The sequence below is a fragment of the Typopeltis vanoorti genome, chromosome 6, assembly GCF_054136105.1.
Source record: "Typopeltis vanoorti isolate ZY-2024b chromosome 6, IOZ_Tvanoo_1.0, whole genome shotgun sequence".
Taxonomy (NCBI): Eukaryota; Metazoa; Arthropoda; class Arachnida; order Uropygi; family Thelyphonidae; genus Typopeltis; species Typopeltis vanoorti.
The window spans coordinates 51,289,977-51,308,453 of record NC_143554.1 but is presented as its reverse complement, the minus strand read 5'-3'; the positions used below and the strand labels follow the sequence as shown (position 1 = coordinate 51,308,453).

At 36.8% G+C, this 18,477-nt stretch overlaps 1 protein-coding gene across 1 annotated transcript in view; it reads left to right on the top strand.

Moving 5' to 3' along the window:
• LOC150105449 (disintegrin and metalloproteinase domain-containing protein 11-like) overlaps window positions 1-18,477 on the top strand; it is a 602,139-nt gene that overhangs the window by 373,663 nt on the left and 209,999 nt on the right. The window contains exon 21 of the mRNA XM_090393967.1: window positions 12,728-12,847. Within this exon, the coding sequence (XP_090250093.1) occupies window positions 12,728-12,847 (120 nt within the window). The remainder of the gene's footprint in view (window positions 1-12,727; window positions 12,848-18,477) is intronic.

Sequence of the window (18,477 nt, the reverse complement as noted above, 5' to 3'; positions counted from 1 at the left end):
TTCTTCCACCAGAAAGCATCACTCCCGAAGCCCAGGGAGGTACTGGAGTGACCATACAACATCTATGGATATCAAATGTGAACATTTTTAAAGCTTCACAGAAAGGTTGAGAAGCAGGTTGTGGAAGGACAGGAAGAGAATGGATACAAAGGTAAGGAAGTAATTACAGAAGAGCAAAGTGATGCTGTGCAAAATGGTAGGGATGATAAAAATATAAATGAAAATCAGGATCAGGGAAACAGGGATGGCCAGGACAAAGAGAGAAGTGCACTGTAGCAGAGCTACTGTGTTGATGGGATGACCTCAAAGCGTGAGAGAATTGTATACAAGGGAATTAATATATACTAATGTACAGAGTATCAGAAATAAAGAGGCTGTGTTTGTAGCATTGATTGAATCAGTATGCCCAAAGATAATTGGCATAAGTGAAACTTTGTTGACTGAGGATGATATACTGTCAGGACTTGAAATGGATATAGAATTTTCCGAAAGAATAGGAAGATGAAGAGAGGATGGAGGGGGGGGGGGTATTGTTAATGGTAGCAGAGGAATTTTGTCCTTCGAGAGTGGTGAAGTGGAAAAAAGTAGTGGATTTGAATGACATACATAAAGTTGTGATCAGTAGAATGGTATATCAAGTAAGATGTTGTTATAGGCCAGGGAATGTGCACAGTATTGATTCTGAAATGTTTATTGTTCTGCATGCTGCAAAACACTAGACTCTTAGCCCTCCCATCTTATCATACTTGTCTTTGATCACTTCTTTCATTTATCTTTCTTTTGCATCATGGCATTCATATTTTGTTTGTTTTCATTAACTTCCATATTCCCCATATCATTCTCTAAAACACAAACAATTTGTGACAAATATTCACCACACTACTATCTTGCTCTTGACAAGAACTACACTGCTTGCAATAATTTTTGTAACATCTCTCACAAACCTTTCACTTTCAATAATGAATACATTACACACACACACACATGCATGTATGCAGGTGCAGGGTCCTTCATATTGTCAGTAGCAGATTCGTTCTCCAGCCAAAAGGCTGTGGGTTTAAATCCTGCCATGGGCATGGATATTTGTGATTGTCTGTGGAAATACTAGTGGTGGTGATGGGTGGTAGATGCCGTTGGTGTTGTTAGTTGGTGGATTTGAATGATGGAAACAGAGAGTTATAGAGTAGGTGCCACTACTTCGATGAGTCTTTTGGACTCCCTGGAGGCATCATGTAATAATAATAATATTAAAATCACTGATCATTGGTTCTGGCTACCACTACCCTGTTATGATTTAGTACCATTAATATATAAAAATAAAGCTTAAACGAGCATTAACTCAAATGCTGCACCACCAAGTTTATACTCTAAATCTTACATACATTACACAGTTTTGCTAATTATAAAATAAGATGTTTATCTTTTGCCACATCTACATTAACAACAATCTTCTTCCATAATTTTAAAATACAAAATTGGAGGAGAAACTGAACATTTAAAGAAGAGCATAACTGATTTAAATGCAAGGAAGTTAATAAGAAGCAAATATAAAGAGATCTGGGTTTGATGATTGATAGAAATCTGAAATTTAGGGGACATATTGCAAAGGTAGTGAAGGTAACACAGAGGATTGCTGCAATAATGAGAAGGACACTGACCTGCAGAGATAAAAATGGTTATCATTCCATTGTATAAGACTCTGATCAGACCACACTTAGACTATTGTTCTCAGATGTGGTCCCCAGAATTTGAAGGAGATAAATTAACTGTGGAAAGGGTACAAAGGCGGATAACAAAGATGGTGTCGGGAACTGTACAATGTTAGTTATGAGGATTGGCTGAGGGAGTGTGGACTGCAGAGTTTGGTGGATAGAAGAAGGAGGGGTGATATGATTGAGACTTTTAAACTGTTGAGAGGTGGTTACAGGGCTGACACTGGGGAGTTCTTTTGCTTGGTTGAACAGCGGGAAGGAGTCATGACAAGGGCCATCTCTGGAAGTTACGAAAGGAAACTGTGAGAAAGAGGGTGAGGAGTGGTTTCTTTGCATGGAGGGTGGTTGAACCATGGAATGCATTGCCTGATGAAGTGGTGAGAGCGAGAACGGTCAATGCATTTAAGGAGTGGTTTCTTTGCATGGAGGGTGGTTGAACCATGGAATGCATTGCCTGATGGAGTGGTGAGAGCGAGAACGGTCAATGCATTTAAGGAGTGGTATGATAGACTTTGTGTTTCCTAGGAGGGACCTCCCTCGATAAGTCTTGATAGACTTGTGTTTATTAGAAAGGACCTCCCACGATGAGTCTTTTGACTCCATGGAGGCCTGAATAATAATAAATAATAATAATAAAAAAACAAATGATGCAAAGTTGGGATGAACCATGAAGAGTAATGAAGATGTTGTGGCCTTACAAGAATTCTTGAATAAATTGAATGATTGGGCATGGAAATGGGGATGTGAGTTCAATGTTGCAAAATGTAAGGTTTTAAAATTTGGAAAACAAAAATGGGATGCAGAATTTATGCTTGGTGAAGATATATTGTTGAAGGTAGAGGAAATAAGAGATCTGGGGCGATAGTGGATAAGGATCTGAAATTTAGGGGACACGTAGCCAAAATTGTGAAGACAACACAAGGCTTCTGGGAATGATGTGGAGGACACTGACATATAGAAGTAGGGAGATTCTTGTTCCATTGTATAAGGCTTTGATTAGGCCACACATGGGCTATTGTGCCCAGATTTTGTCACCTGGTTTTCAGAAGGATGAAGAGATGTTGGAAAGGGTCCAAGGGCGACTGACTAAGGTAGTTTCTAACCTCTAGAATGTCAAGTATGAGGAAAGATTGAGAAGATGTAATTTGCAGAGTCTGGTGGACAGGAGGAAGAGGGGGAGATATGATAGAGACCTACTAGTTGGTAAGGGGTTGTTATAGGATTAATACTGGAGAAGTTCTACATAAAATAGGGGGAGAACCAGAGGTCATCCCTAGAAACTGTATAAAGAGGGTGTGAGTTGGCAGGTTTTATGAGTAGGTGTGAAAGGCAGGTTTTTTCGTGCAGAGTTGTGAATGATTGGAACAGTGGCCCCTTGCCCACCCAGAGGGGGGGGGCAAGGGGCCCGGGCACCCCCCCCCCCCCAAAGAAAAGGAAAAAACACTAGAAAATTTTCCAGAAATCTTTTCCTAATTTAAATTCATTCTTTTATTTATGTTGTGTCGTGTCTTCTATTTCTATACTACTTATGAATTACTGATCACTGCAGATGCTCAGTCATAGGTCGTATGCGATGCGTAGTGTGTATTCGCAAATCGTCTACTCAACTCTCCCCCCCCCCCCAAAAGGTTAAATCCTGAGCACTCAGCCCCCTCCAAGATTAAATCCTGAGTGCGCCACTGGATTGGAATGCCTTGTGTGAGAGTGTAGTGTCTGCAAGGAGTTTGAGTGTGTTTAAGACATGGTATGATGAGCTGTGTGTGTGTGATAAAAGGACCTCCCAGATGAGTCTTTGACTCCATGAGGTCTTCAGGTAATAATAATAATAATAATAAAATATCTAAGGATGATAGGCTTTATGTGGTGACTCAATCATTTAAGATAAAAGATAAAGTACACAAGACATGTTTTGTCTTGTGCACTTTATCTATATTTACCTGGAATGTTTTACAGGTGGTACAATAAAACAGGTTAAATGTATGGAGGAGGAAAATTTACATTTAAAGAAGCGATTAACTGATGTAAATTACAATGGGGTTAATAGGGAAAAAAAAGCAGATATCTTAGAAATAATAGGGTGGCTTTATATGGTGATTCAGTCATTAAAGGCATGGTAAATAAGAAGATATATACGACATGTTTTCCAAGTGGTACAATAAAATGAATATTAGGTGCTTCGCATAGAGGGAAGGAACATGCATCATAATTAGTGTTGGTAGGTACTAACAACATCGATAGTGAGATGGTGAAATGAATTTGAAGAAGTTGTTGCAGGAAGTGAAGGAAAATAGTGTCATTTGGAAAGTGGTTTGTTGTGCAGATATGACAGTAGTGAATTAAGTAGGAGAGCAATTATACTGAATGACAAGAGGGCTGAATTGTGTCAGACAAAGAGTGTTCAGTTTGTGAATGCCTATAATTAATTTGAAGGGAAGTTAGAATGATTCAAAGCTGAATGTAGTTGAATGGGTTTGGGTGTTGATCATTTGGAACGATTGTTGTTTACTTAAAGTATACAGGATTCATATGAAATTAGTATTGCCGAATGTCAGAGAGAGAGGTTGAGAAAGTGGTTGTGGAAGGACAAGAAGAAGAGGAATACTAAAGTGAGGAAATGATTATGGCAGGGCAGAGTGATGCAGTGCAGAATGGCAGGGATGATAAGGATATCAATGAAAATCAGAGTCAGGATCAGGGAAACAGGAATGGTCAAAATGAAGAGAGAGAGAGAGTATAAACTGATGGTGTTGCTGGGATGGCCTCAAAGAGTAGAGAATTGTTATGCTTGTATACTAATGTACAGAGCATCAGAAATAAAGTGACGCAGTTTTGTAGCATTGCTTGAATCAGTATATCCAAAGATTATTGGTATAAGTGAAACTTGGTTGACTGAGGATGATATACTGTTAGGACTAGAAATGGTAAGATATAGAATTTTCTAAAAGGATAGGAAGGTGAAGAGAGAGAGAGAGAAGGAATATTGTTAATGATAGCAGAGGAATTATGTTAATCAAGAGAGAAAGTGGAAAGTAGTAGTATGTATAAATATTTTGAATCTATTTGGTGTGAAATTGAGATCAATAGAATAGTGTATCTAGTAGGATGTTGTTATAGGCCAGGGAATGTGGAGAGCACTGATTGTGAAATGTTTAGGCAGATTAGTTGGGAAGAAGATGATATAGGAATGTGGATTATTGAGTTTTGCAGGATAACTATCTAAAGCAACATGTGCTGGAAGAAACATACGTTTACCAGTGTTTAATTTAGTAATATCCTCACAGAGATGTTGATGAGAGTGATCATGAGTTCAGATTTTTCCATCCTTGCAGACACAGCCTTCCCAGAAGCCTCTCTGGCTGAAAACCAATGTTTTCTTGAGGACTTTCCAATGAATCTCAACGGTTTGGTTCTTGTTTTCAAACTCTTCATTTTTTTCCTGAATTATGTTTGTGTATTCAAGTTTACAGTTCACCTCTACAATCTGCTCAACTTTGTTTTAAAACTTTCTTACACACTCTTCTTTACAATATGTTATTGAACTTTATTCTGTTCAAACCAAATGATGATTACTTTGTATTTCAAATCCTCTGTATTTTATTTGATATTCACTTGCAAAACCACCCCTTTGTTTCTTGGATGGCTAAATTGGCTTAAAAAGGTTTGGTTCTAACTGTCCTCACAATGAAGTCATCATTCTCTGTGATTTTAATGTCTACATCCTCATCTGGCTCCCTTTTCTTGTTCCACTGACTAAGCTGGAAGAGAAGTTGAAGGATTTGTTCATTTTCAGACTAGAATTCCTGAGTTCTCTCCATTCAGTCAACACTGGGTAATTTCTTAACGAGTTCTCCTTCAAGGGTCAATGTTCAGGTTACATCTTGTCTTGGTAACTCAGATCATAATCTCATACAAGTTCAGTATTTCGTGAAACACCCTCCCCTCAGCCATTCACAAACTTACAGTATATTGTTTGCCACTACAACAGCATTAAGTGGGAATATCTCCACACTTTTACACTGTTTTTCCATCCAGCGAATAGAAACTGTTGTTTCCATTCTCTGGATCTATTGCTTGACTTGTTGTTCTCTTCTTTGTGTTGTCTAATGTAATGGAGAAAATCATCCAATCAGTGACCACCAACATGGATCTGCTAGTGAGCAGATCCATATTGATGGTCACTGATTGAATGATTTGTTTGGAGACATCTATACTGTTGCATACATATCCAAAGCATTTGATAGAGTTTGATACCAAGCACATCTGAGCAAATTGCCATCTTATGATCTTCCTCTCCTTCTTCCCTTTGTAATTGGATTGCCAGTTTTCTTTTGAGCCATTCATTGCATGCAGTGGTGGAGGGATATGAAAGTTGTTCTTCAGATTTTCCTATTAATGCAAGTGTTCCACAGGGTTACCTTTCACACTCTCTTCCTCATATACATAAATGACTTTTTCTGACTGACCTTAAATCCTTTTCACAGTTTTGCTAATAATAGCAGTCTCCATTCCTCCTATTATTACGATAAACCTGTAGCATTCAAACCTCACAAGCTTCAATATCCTTTATAATCAGTGGCCTGAGAACCCTGATAATTCATACCATTCTTCATTATGGCAATGACAACCTATCACCGTGAGTACTTCCAGAACAAAATTCTCTTCCTTCTTTCAAAAAAAAAAGACCATAATTGGCCTGGCCATCTTCTTCAGATATTTTCTTGGACACTGCTCAGTAGATTTAAAATTCATCGTGCCCCCCCCCCCCCCCCCCACACACCCAATTCTGTCAAACCTACAGTAAGACACGTCATAGCTGCCAACCCAACATCCTTTTAAATTGCTCATTTGTCAAATCTACTACTACTACTTCCATTCACCTTTCATTTCATCAACCCCTGTTTTGTGGAACAGTCTTCCCCATGAAGTATTCCTGAAGGACTACAACCTCCAACTCTTCAAAAGGAATATGACTAGATTGTGTTTCTCTTGACATTTCTTCCTATACATAACATTCATTTGCTATAACCTTTGCAGTCTCTCATGTGACAGTGATAATATAAAAAATCTAATAATTTGCCCACCTACACTACTAATACTATAGGTTTACAACTTATTAAAAGTAAGCAATCTTATATCATTTCCTTTTTTTTTGAGTTAGACTCACTGGCATGTTATAGCCAGGTAATTTGGCATTTGAATGAGGTGGCTGTGGGTTTGATGGATATTACACTTATATATACTAATGCTAGAGGTATTGGGAATAAGATAAAGGATTTTTTGGCATTGGTTAGTGCAACCTTACCAAAAGTTATTGGCATTAGTGAGACTTGGCTGACAGCAGATGATGCTATTGCAGAGATAGAATGTGCAAGTTATAGTATTTTTTGGGGGAGGATAGACAAGATAGGATGCAGAGAGGGATGATAATAGATGAACTGCAGCCAAAAAAGAGGAGTTCAGAAGACAGACATTGCATGAATTTGAGTTCATTGGAGATAATCTAGCATAAGATAGAGGCCCATAAGGCAGAATACATGATTAGTTGCCACTGTAGGCCAAAGAGTACAGGGGATGATGTAAAAAGACATGCATCAGCATTTAGCTCAATGAATGCAGATTGCATAATTATTATTATAGACTTCAGCTATGGAGACATAGATTGGAAGTAAGAAAGACACATGACAGAAAGGAAATGGCATTTATACATCTACTAAAAAAATAATTACTTAAAGCAAAATGTGATGGAGGGAAGTCAGTGTATGAGAGTGTTGGATCTGTTCATAGGACCAGAAGATTCATCCATGATCAAGGTAGCCATATCATCCCTGATTGCATAGAGAGAGAGAGAGTGATCATTTCATCTTGACTTGGAAAGTTTTAAACCATTTGGAATTTTCAATTAAGAAGGGGGTATATGTGAGGCAGATGATATGATGAGCTAGAAACAGTTTCTTCAATTAACATGAAAAATGCAAGCGAGAGAGAGAGTGATCATTTCATCTTGACTTGGAAAGTTTTAAACCATTTGGAATTTTCAATTAAGAAGGGGGTATATGTGAGGCAGATGATATGATGAGCTAGAAACAGTTTCTTCAATTAACATGAAAAATGCAAGCGATAAGTAATACTATTTATTTAAGGTCATATATTTCAGCCTGGGTATTACAGGCTATCATCAGTGATGACAATAGTTAATTATAAAACAGAATGCGAACATTGGATGATTTGAAAAAGTAAGAGTTGCATGTTGTTATACATAAAACAGTGCAATAGTATAACTGAGGAAATATTACAATATTTCATTGTTTGTATTCTGTTTTTTAATTAACTGTTGTCACCACTGGTGATGTCCTGTAATATTCAGACTTAAATATATGTCCTTAAAATAAATAGTATTACTTATCTCTTGTGTTTTTTCATGAAGAAGCCTTTAAATGAAGAAGCCTCTCATGGCACAAGTATCTCTTAACCAACAGTTGAAGCAGTGCTGTTGCGTAAAAGAAACTGCAAAGAAAGGGATGTTAGGAAATAGCCAATAAGTAGTGGAAGGAAGCAGTATCAGACTGTATACCCATGGTAAAAAAAAAAAAAAAAAGGAAATGTTGTGGAGGGTTATAAGGAGAAAAGTGATCAGTAAGCTCATGAGTAGTATAAGGTTTAGGCAAGAAAGGGGGTATGTAAGCATGTTAAGGAAGGCAAAATTACATTATGAGAAGAAATCCCAAACAGATCTTTCACCATGTGGCAAGTATAAGGAAAAATGACTATGGAAGGATAACTTTAACGAGAGCTGATAATAGAAAGGGGACAGAAGTGAAATAGTTGAATTACTGAGTGACCATTTTGCAAGGATCTATTAACAAAGTTAGGGTATTGCTGTGACAGATGTGAGAATAGAGATTGATGAATTTGAAGCATTTAAAATATTGTACTTAAAATATTTGAAGTACTTAAAGCTCTCTTAGTAACTGAAATGTTTCTATCATATCCATCTTTCCTATCATATCCATTCTTTTCCATCTATCATCTAACTTTTGCACCCTACATATTCTCAGTTTATCATCATAGGCACATTCTTTCCACAGACTAATCATCTTGGTCATTCACCTCTAAAAGCTCTCCACTACTTTCTTATCCCAAACCCACATGACCAGACCAGAGTACAGTAATTCAGATGCAGATGTGTCACTGCCTTATAATTATTGAGGAATGATGACTTCTTTATCACTACTTATGTGTTCTTCAGTAATCAAGTAGTTCTATAAATTACATTGGCCACCTTAACACTATGTCTTCTGAACTTTTTCTAATTCTTGTAGATCATGTTCATGATATAAACAATACCAAGAGAGGAAAAAGTAAATTAATTTATTGAAGCTACTAATATTTCATTGGTTTTCTATCAGTATATATACTGGTCTGTTCAAAGTAGGCTAAACTGTGCATTCAGAACTTTATACAGTCCAGAATGTACAAGAGGATGACATTGATCTTTTGGAAAGACCTTGATTCCAGTCCCACCAAAGATGTGAGTAACCATTATAAGGGCTTTTCAAATTAATATGAATTTTTCCTCCTTAAAATTTGGATTTCTCATTCTCTCAAAAAATAGATAAGCTGCTCATTAACAATAAATTATACCAGACATGAAATTATATTCTTTGTTTTAATCCTTTACCCAAGCATAAGCAAACAAAAGTTTGTGTGCTTAACACACATAACATGTTGGCTTCCGATTCTTAACTGCTGCTGGAATGCTTTAATATTTCCCTTTTCCTCATTATCTTTATCATCATGTATAATGAAAGATATGTATTTATAGCAAATATTATGGATTATAGCAATCCCTATGAGGGTGGTCTGAAACGTTCTCCACCTAACAATGAAAAAACCAATTTATAATTTCAAAATTATTTTTATTTTTCAACATAATTTCCCTTAAGACTAATACATTTATTCCAGTGATGCTCCAGCACCATTATCTTGTCCCTGTAGTGGTTCTCAGTAAGAGCTGCAATCACCTCTTGATTCAAAGAAAAACGCTGACCAGTGAGGAAGATGTTTAATTTTGGGAAGAGATAGAAGTCAGAAAGAGCAAAATCTGGGAATAGGGTGGATGTTCCAACAACTCATAGTGCAGATCCCTTAATTTTCCCATTGCCAAAATACCTTTGTGGGCATGTGCATTGTCCTGATGAAGGATAATTATTTTCAAACTGGGGTCTTCTCTCACAATTTTTTTCATGTAGTCTGGTTAAAAGATTGGAATAATATTCCCACGTTACTATTTTACCTTTTTCAAGATAATTAATAAACAAAATGCCTTTAGTATCCCAAAACACACCAATGCCATGACCTTTCCTGCTGATGGAACCGACTTTGTCTTCTTTGGCGCTGAACAACCACCTTCTGTCCACTGTTTTGACTGCTGTTTCGATTCTGGTGTGTAATGGCGACTCCAAGTCTCATCCACAGTAATAAATCGACAAAATTTTAAATTAAATTAAACAAAATTAAAACGCTCCAAGCACTGTTGAGAGCTTTTCATGTGAGTGCGTTTTTGATCTGCTGTAAGCAAGCGTGGCACCCATCTTGCGCAAAGCTTTATCATTTGCAATTCTTCATACAAAATATATCATACACATTCTTTTGAAATGCCTATAATCTCAGCAATTTCACACACTTTGACTTGCCATTCATCCAATATCATATCGTGCACTTGATGAATGATTTCTGGTGTTGTTACACTTTTTGGACGTCCTTCAGGTGGATCATCTTGAAGGCTGGTATATGGCTATGTTTATACTCGGCAGCCCATTTCTTAATTGTTGAAAGTGAAGGAGAAGAGTGTAAACTTTTATGAACTTCTAATGAATTTCTTTTGCCGATAAACCTTCTTTTACAAAGAATTTTTATAACGGCACGATACTAAATTTTATCCATTTCAAGAGATACAGACAACACTTTTGCTTCAGACAGCTGTATATAAAAAACTACTTGATAGAATGCCTTGCAATTTCACTGGATGCTTAGGACAGATGTACCATCTTAGAAAATAAAAATCTTTCTGATAATGTTGCCATCTATGTTCGATGCTGAGAACTTTTGAGACCACCCTCGTATGTTGGTTGTTCCCAGAAAGTCAACACTGAATTTGATATTTTTTAATTTCTCTCCTTGTCTCTCTCTCTCTCTACTACCTACAAAGAGACAAAGGAAAGTTCGGCAATGGTGTTTAAATGAAGTGTGAATTTTATGAATTTTTTTTTTTTTTTTTTTTTTTTTTTTTTTTTTTTTGCATAGCAAAAAAAAAAAATACTCAGCTTTTCATAAGATCAAATTGAATGCAGACATTTTATTGAAATTGTTTCTGAGATTGTCTAGTCTTTGATCAAGAAATGTTTGAGAAGTAAATTTTGAGTTATTGCTCTGTTTTTTCTTATAAATCATGCTCATTTCTTGATTTAATGTTATTGGCTAGTTTTAAATTATATTTTATTTAAAAGACAAGACATATAAATCCATGGAGCCATACAAGCTCATCCAGAGATGTGAATATGAACCTGCAAACAGGCAAGCTCAAATATTTCAAAGAGACAGTGCTTTAAAGGCCAGCCATTCTTGAATGGTGTTAAACTTTTTTTTGTTGTACACATAGTGGCTGCTGAGAATTAGAAACCTCTGTACAGATGTATGTAAATGTTCACTTATGCAGCATATATGCAAAATACTTGGTTACATGCATTACCACATGTTCTAGGCAACTATTTAAGAATGCTATTGGTCAGTATTCATCAGTAGTGTTCAACACAATGGGAAAAATAAAAGGATCTTTCAGAGTTCAATAAAGGACTTATCATGGGTGAACATCTTACTGGAGCCACAATTTTGAAAACAGCAGTGCTGACACTGGTTTTACAAAAAAAAAAAAAATAAATAATAAAAAAAAAGTGAGATATCCCAGGTGTTTAATCAGTGGGGGAAAAAAACCCACATTGCTTGTCTAAGGGGTTTAACTGTGAACCTATGACAATCTGTCAGGAAGGCTTGTACAGAAAAACAGAACTTCCAAAGCATTTAATGAAGGCTATTCCCTGACCCATATCTCACCTAACTGTGGGAATCGAAGAGGAACGGTGTTGGCAGTTGCATATCTATATGGAAACCACTGATTTCTGTGAAGGACTGGAAGATTCATCTACAGTGGTGTCGGGATCAATGACTGGACACTGGAAAAAAGTCATATATTCCAACAAGTCATGGTACACCTTGTTTGGTATTGATGGTAGCAGAGAGTTTGGTGGGATCCTCTTAAAGCAATGAACCCTGGTTGGTGGTGGTGTCATGTTGTTGGGCATGTTCTTTTGGTACCGAACGGGTCCCTTGATATTGCTGGAAGGTCAGATGTTCTCCAATCAACTTCATTCTGCAAGGTTGACTTTTTATCCAGCAGGTGATGCTTGTTTCATGGACAGCAGTGCTACTTTTCTTACGTAATTGTTCAGAAGTGGTTCAATGAGCATGACAGCAACTTCCACTATCTTCCCTGGCCACCACAAAGCCTGGTGAACCCAATTGAGAATGAATGGACATGCTAGAAAAACACATCTGAGAGCAAAGTCCTCTTCCATCAAATCTGAGCGAGTTAAAGGAATGTCGGGCGAATGCCTGTTGTGTTTTTGACATAGATGCAATCCAACACCATGTGACAACTGTGCCAAACCACGTATGTGCTGTAATTTGGGCTAAAGAAGGTCCAACACATTATTAAATAAAAGTTTCTAATTCAGTGGCCAGTATGTGTAGTTTTGAACCCTTTCCCAAGTGCCTTTTTAGTTGTGAAGGCAACACAACATGCCTTTTTGTTGTGGTATTTGTTATGTATACTTTCTGTAACTTACAACTTTCTGTTTGTTTGTTTTTTCCATCATTACTAATAATGCAGTAGCAGTACTGCCATGCTCTTTAGTTTAAATATGTGTTATTTAATGTTTTTCCTCTGTATATCTAACCAGAAATATCTTGTGTGGATCACTGCAGTGCCAGAGAGGCTCTCGTTCTCCTTTAGTTCATGGAATGGATAAACAGTATACCCGCACTATTGTATCCATCGGTGGAACAGAATATGAATGCAAGTACGTAAGCAAGCTTTTAATTTTTGAAAAATAATTTACTTTTGCATGTTTTAAATATGTCTTTAATCGTTACATAATAGATCTTTGAATACCTTAGTGACAAGTGTCTAAATTTGTCTATCTTGTATATCTGTGAGCCTGATAGCAAAGCAATTTTGTGTTAGATATGTTAGTTTAGTAAATGTTGAATTATAAATTTATTATTATTATTATAATTATTATTTTTAAGAGAGACCTACAGGGAGTCAGGGACTCATTGAGGGAGGCCGCACACCAGCTATCATACTTATTCTTGAATTCATTCACACTGCTTATACCCACAACATCCAATGGCAATCCATTGCAATCACACACCATCCTATGAGAGAAAAATCTAGCCCCCCCCCCTTCTTAGGCATTCATTGACATTCATTGATTGAATGAATGTCATTCAATCAATGAATTGAATTTCATTCTCAGCTTCCAGGGACATCCCCTCTCGTCCTTTTCCCACCTTCCATAAATTGAAAAATTCCATCAGTTGAAATCCTGTATGACCCCCCCTTTCAGAAATTTGTAAGTCTCAATCATATCACCCCTCTTTCTCCTGTTTGCTAGTATCTGCAGTCTACAAATTCTCAATCTGTCTTCATAATGAATATTCCTTAATCCTGATATCATTTTTAATACTCTCCTTTAGCACTCTCTCCAATATATCAGAATCACAACCGAAACCAGGAGACCAGACCTGTGCACAATAGCCCAAGTGAGGTTTTATCAAGGCCTTGTAAAGAGGCAAAATGACAGCCTTATCTTTACATGTGAAAGTTCATTCCAGCATTGCAATTATCCTCTGAGTTGTATTTGCAATCTTTGCTACATGGCCCCTGAACTTCAACTTCCTATCTACTAACACTCCAAGATCCCTTGCCTCATCAGTTTCTTCAAGCATAATCCCACCAATATGATACGACACTGGATATTTGCATCATCAGCAAATAGCTGTATGTTGCTTGTCAAATCCTTCCCAATATCATTAATGTATAGATTGAATGACAGTGGACCAAGTACTGATCCTTGTGATACAGCACAAGTTACTTTAAATCTTGCAGACTCACATCACCCGTATACCATTTCTGATATCTGTCAGTCAACCATCCTCTTATCCACGCTAATATTCTATAATTCAAACCCATATTCTCTAATTTATGCAACAGTCTACCACGCTGTATTCTGTCAAAAGCTTTAGCAAAATCTAAACTTATCATGGCGTATCCATTCCTCTTGTCTAGTTCATTGGTAACATTGTTATAGAATGTTAGAAAGTTGCTAAAACATATGCTTTCCTTAGTAAACCCATGTTGCTCATTTCTTCTAAGTGGAGATTCACTATCAACTATTTCTTAACCAATTTTTCCAAAATCTTCACTACCACTCTTGAGATACTAATTGGTCGATGGTTGGATACATCCATCGATCTTTGCACCAACTTTTTGCAATGGAATTACCATACATTCTTTCCATTCCTGCAGAATCTTCCCTGTTCTCAGACTCAGTTTATATAGTCTGATGAAAGGAATAACCAGTTCAGCTGAACACTCTTTTAGCACATGTGCTGATATCCCATCAGCCCCTATTGCTGAATTCTTATTGAGTTTTTGCAACAGCTCTAATACATCGTCCTCAATATGCTTGAGTTTCTTCATCCAGTGAAGAGGTGGCAGTGAGCTCAATGTCGCATACATCAGGTTTGATAGCTTTTAACAAAATGGGCACTCATTAACTGAACAACCTCTTCTGCATCTGTAACCTTCACACCATCTGCATTTAGAAGAGTTATTCTTTCATATTCATTCTTTCTTTTACTTGAAGTATATTGATAGAATTCTTGTGGGTTGTCTTTTAGCATGCAGAGCCAGTTTCTTTTCATACTCAGACTTTGCTTTCTGTACAACAGTTGTGACTATTCTAGCCTGCTGCTTATAATTTTCATAATGCACATCATCCTTATGTACATGGTATTTACTCCACATCATCCTTTTCTTATGAATCTCTTACGAACCTATTTCTTCTTCGAACTCTTGGGGCACACTCTGATATCGCATCATTTAAGTATTGTTTAAATGCTTCCCATCCATTAACTGATCTCATTACATTGAACTCAGTACACTCCTCAGTTGGTCATAATTTCCTGCTTTGTAGTTCAGCGTGTAATCTTTTCTGAATGGAACATCCATAAACTTAGTCACTTTCCAAGTGATTACCACATGATCACTGTCAACAGCCAGAGGCAAAATAGTTAGGTCTTTAACAGAAATGACCTCTGACACTATAATCAGATCTAACACTCTTTGACCTAGAGTTCCTTCTGTCACATGCTGCTCGAGGAAGTTGTCCTGCAGCAGCCGAAATGCATTTTTTCATCTAATGAGATTCTACTTCTACCCAATCAATATTTGGATAATTAAATAAAGTCTCCTATTATGATTACTCTTTGCATTCTCATCTTGTCTATTTGGTGATGCATTTCTTTACCACTAGCAACCAATCCACCAGGTCTGTAGCAACACCCCCACTATGTAATTGATCTTGTTAGATTCCACCTCACACCAGATGGCTTCAAACTCACTGCCACTTGAAATACTGTTAGTAGTTGTATTACAATCATAGGTCTCAACTCTAATTCTCTAACTGGATTCAAGTCATCCGATATCATTAGCAGCACACCCCCACCTCTCCTATCCTTCCTAAAAATAGTGTACCCTTTACACTCGATACCAGTTGGTATGGCTGATTCTGAATGCCAGGTCTCACTAATGCCCAAGGCAACCAACTCTACCCCTTTGTTTCTGATACTCCTAGCATTCGTGTACAGACTTATCTGTTTGACACAGTTGAACAACTTGCAGATCGCTATTCTTTTGTAGTGCCTTATACATTTAGAAATCTTTGCACGTGTTTGATAAGTCCGAACAGGATGAACACAAAGTCAAAATTGTTCTCTCCTTGTAAACATTTCTGTGACAAAGCCCATTCCCATCATTAACACAGTTATGTAACATTGTCGCTCTTACACTTGTATTCTCTTCATTCCTCAGAGAAACTATAATTTAGTTTTCCTGACTCTCTGTGTTAGGTCTCATACCAGCTATTAAGTTTTTCTAGACTCCTGATACCAAACACATTCAAGTGTAGGCCATCCCTCTTATACAAATCCAATCTTCCCTCAACTCACTCCACACATTCAAAAACTTGCATCCATTCCTTCTACACAGCATATGCATCTAATTGTTTGCCATCACAGCCCTTCTTCTTAAGTCATTTTTATTATATCGTGGTAAAATACTGACGACTTTCTCACTCTTCACTCTCGCCTCTTACAACAACCCTTTCATGTCCTCAACCCTACTGAACTCAATGCTAGTTAGTTAAGTACCTACTACAATTACGATTTCGTTTACTTTTCTTTTCTGTTTTTGAATTGCTTCCTTTATATTCCTAATTTTTGCTCCAGGAAAACTCAAAGTTATAACTCGCTCATCAATAGCATGTTTTATTATTATGTTACAATACCAAACAACTTTTTTCTTTTTACTAACAATGTCACTTACCTGATTTCTGTTACTTCCTGACTTACCTGTTTCCATGCTTTGTTTTTCTTATTTTGCTGCTTAATTTTCATTTTCCCCCTATGCTGATTTAAATGCCTCTCAACGCAGGAATTACTTTTTGTAATTCTCACATCATTTCTCTGATCATCTGTTTAATTTTGCTATTTTGGAGGTTAATTCATTTTCATTAACCCCCCCCACAACTCCAATAACCTCATTAGCAGGATTGGCATTCTTGTTGTGGCCTGTGGTACTCTTTTTAGCATTGCTTTTCTTGTGAGTTTTTGCCTTTATTTTAAACTTATACTTATCGTTGAAATATCTTAATAAAAATGTTATAAAATACTAAATACACTAAATCACTAAAATCTACACTAATATACTGTAAAACACTACTTTTCTGAGGAACAAACACAATAAAACAGACAATGCTGAATTGTCTTATTATGCTGAATAAATATCACAATAATTATGCACTTTATCTTATTAAATGCAATAACTAATGGTAGATAACAAATTTATTAAATTGTTAATACATGTCACTGTTATTATTATACAGGCATTTTCATGGAGTCTAGATGCTGTTTCATGGGTGGTCCACACTAACTATTATTGATATAGCATACATCATACTTCTCTTTGAGTACAAGGAGAAGTATGATATTCACTGAAAGAGCACATAACCAACGTTGGTAACTTATTCTACTTGTTTACCACTTTCCAAAGGGAGGAGTTAGGGAGTAGAAATCCTGTCCTCACATCCTTGCTAATCATGCTCTTCAAAATTACCTGGGGGTGACCCCTTGTTCTCTACCTTCTTGTCATCTAATGAAAAAGTTCATCTGCATCAGTCTTATTAAAAACTTCCTTTAATAATTTGTATGTTACTGTCATATTCCTTTTTTTTTTTTTTTACCTATCAACTAGTTTTTGCAACCACAAATCTTCATTCTATCCCCGAGTGAACATTCTTGATTCTTGATCACTGAATTATCTCTACTACTTTCTCATCCCCAAGAGACTCAGGTGACCAAATCTGTGGTTATATTAAACCTTATATGAGGAGGGATAATAACCTCCCTGTCTCTGTTTGTCAACTTTTTGTATACTTTTGCAGTGTAGCCTCTGAACTTTAACCCACTGTTGACACACCCAAATCTCTAGACTCGTAAATTTTTTGCAGTCAAGTTCCATCAGTATAGTACACAGCTTGCAATGTAACCTTTTTATCCAAAAAATTAAATAAAATTTGAAATAACCATCATTAATAAAGAAAAATAAATGTAAACATAACACACCTCCACCTTCGCTGCTCTGTTATCATGGTGAGCTTTGATATTGTTTCCCCTCTTCACCAATATTCCATTAAAAGTATTCAGCTGCTCCCTAGGGACTTTCCAGCTGGCATTCTTAAATTATTTAATTTTGCTGTACACTTTGAATATGTTTCCTGGCAAGGAAATCTATACAAGCTGGTGGAAGGTTGTAGCATTGGTACCCCCCACTTCCCTTTATCACCAATTCTATCAAATTACTTCTTGGAATACTTGGAGGAGCATCTCTTCACTACTATCATCCAATGTCCATACACTTGGTTTTGTTACATTGTTGCTGTGTTCACTGCTTGACCATACACAAATGGAGAATTACAGTTTCTTAGATAAAATTAATAAATTTTCCCTAGAATTCAATTCACATTATAAAAGGAAAATAATGGAGATCTTATTTTAAATTAAAAATCCCAAGAAATTGTCGTCGTCGTTGTCGTCCGGTAGCATCCTCTAGCAAGAGGGTTGCAGCAGATGAGCAGCTCTTCTCCATTTTTCTCTGTCTGTCACTTCCATCATTCTTAAACCAGTCCATTCCACGATGTCATTAAACCACTCTCTAGTTGGTCTTCCACGTCTTCTCTTCCCCTCAACTTTTCCTTGTAATATAGTTCTTGTCAGGTGTCCCGAAGAACCTCTCAGAAGATGTCCTGCAAATCTAGTCTTTCTTTGCATAATATTCTTTAACAGTGTTCTTTCCATCCCAACTCGT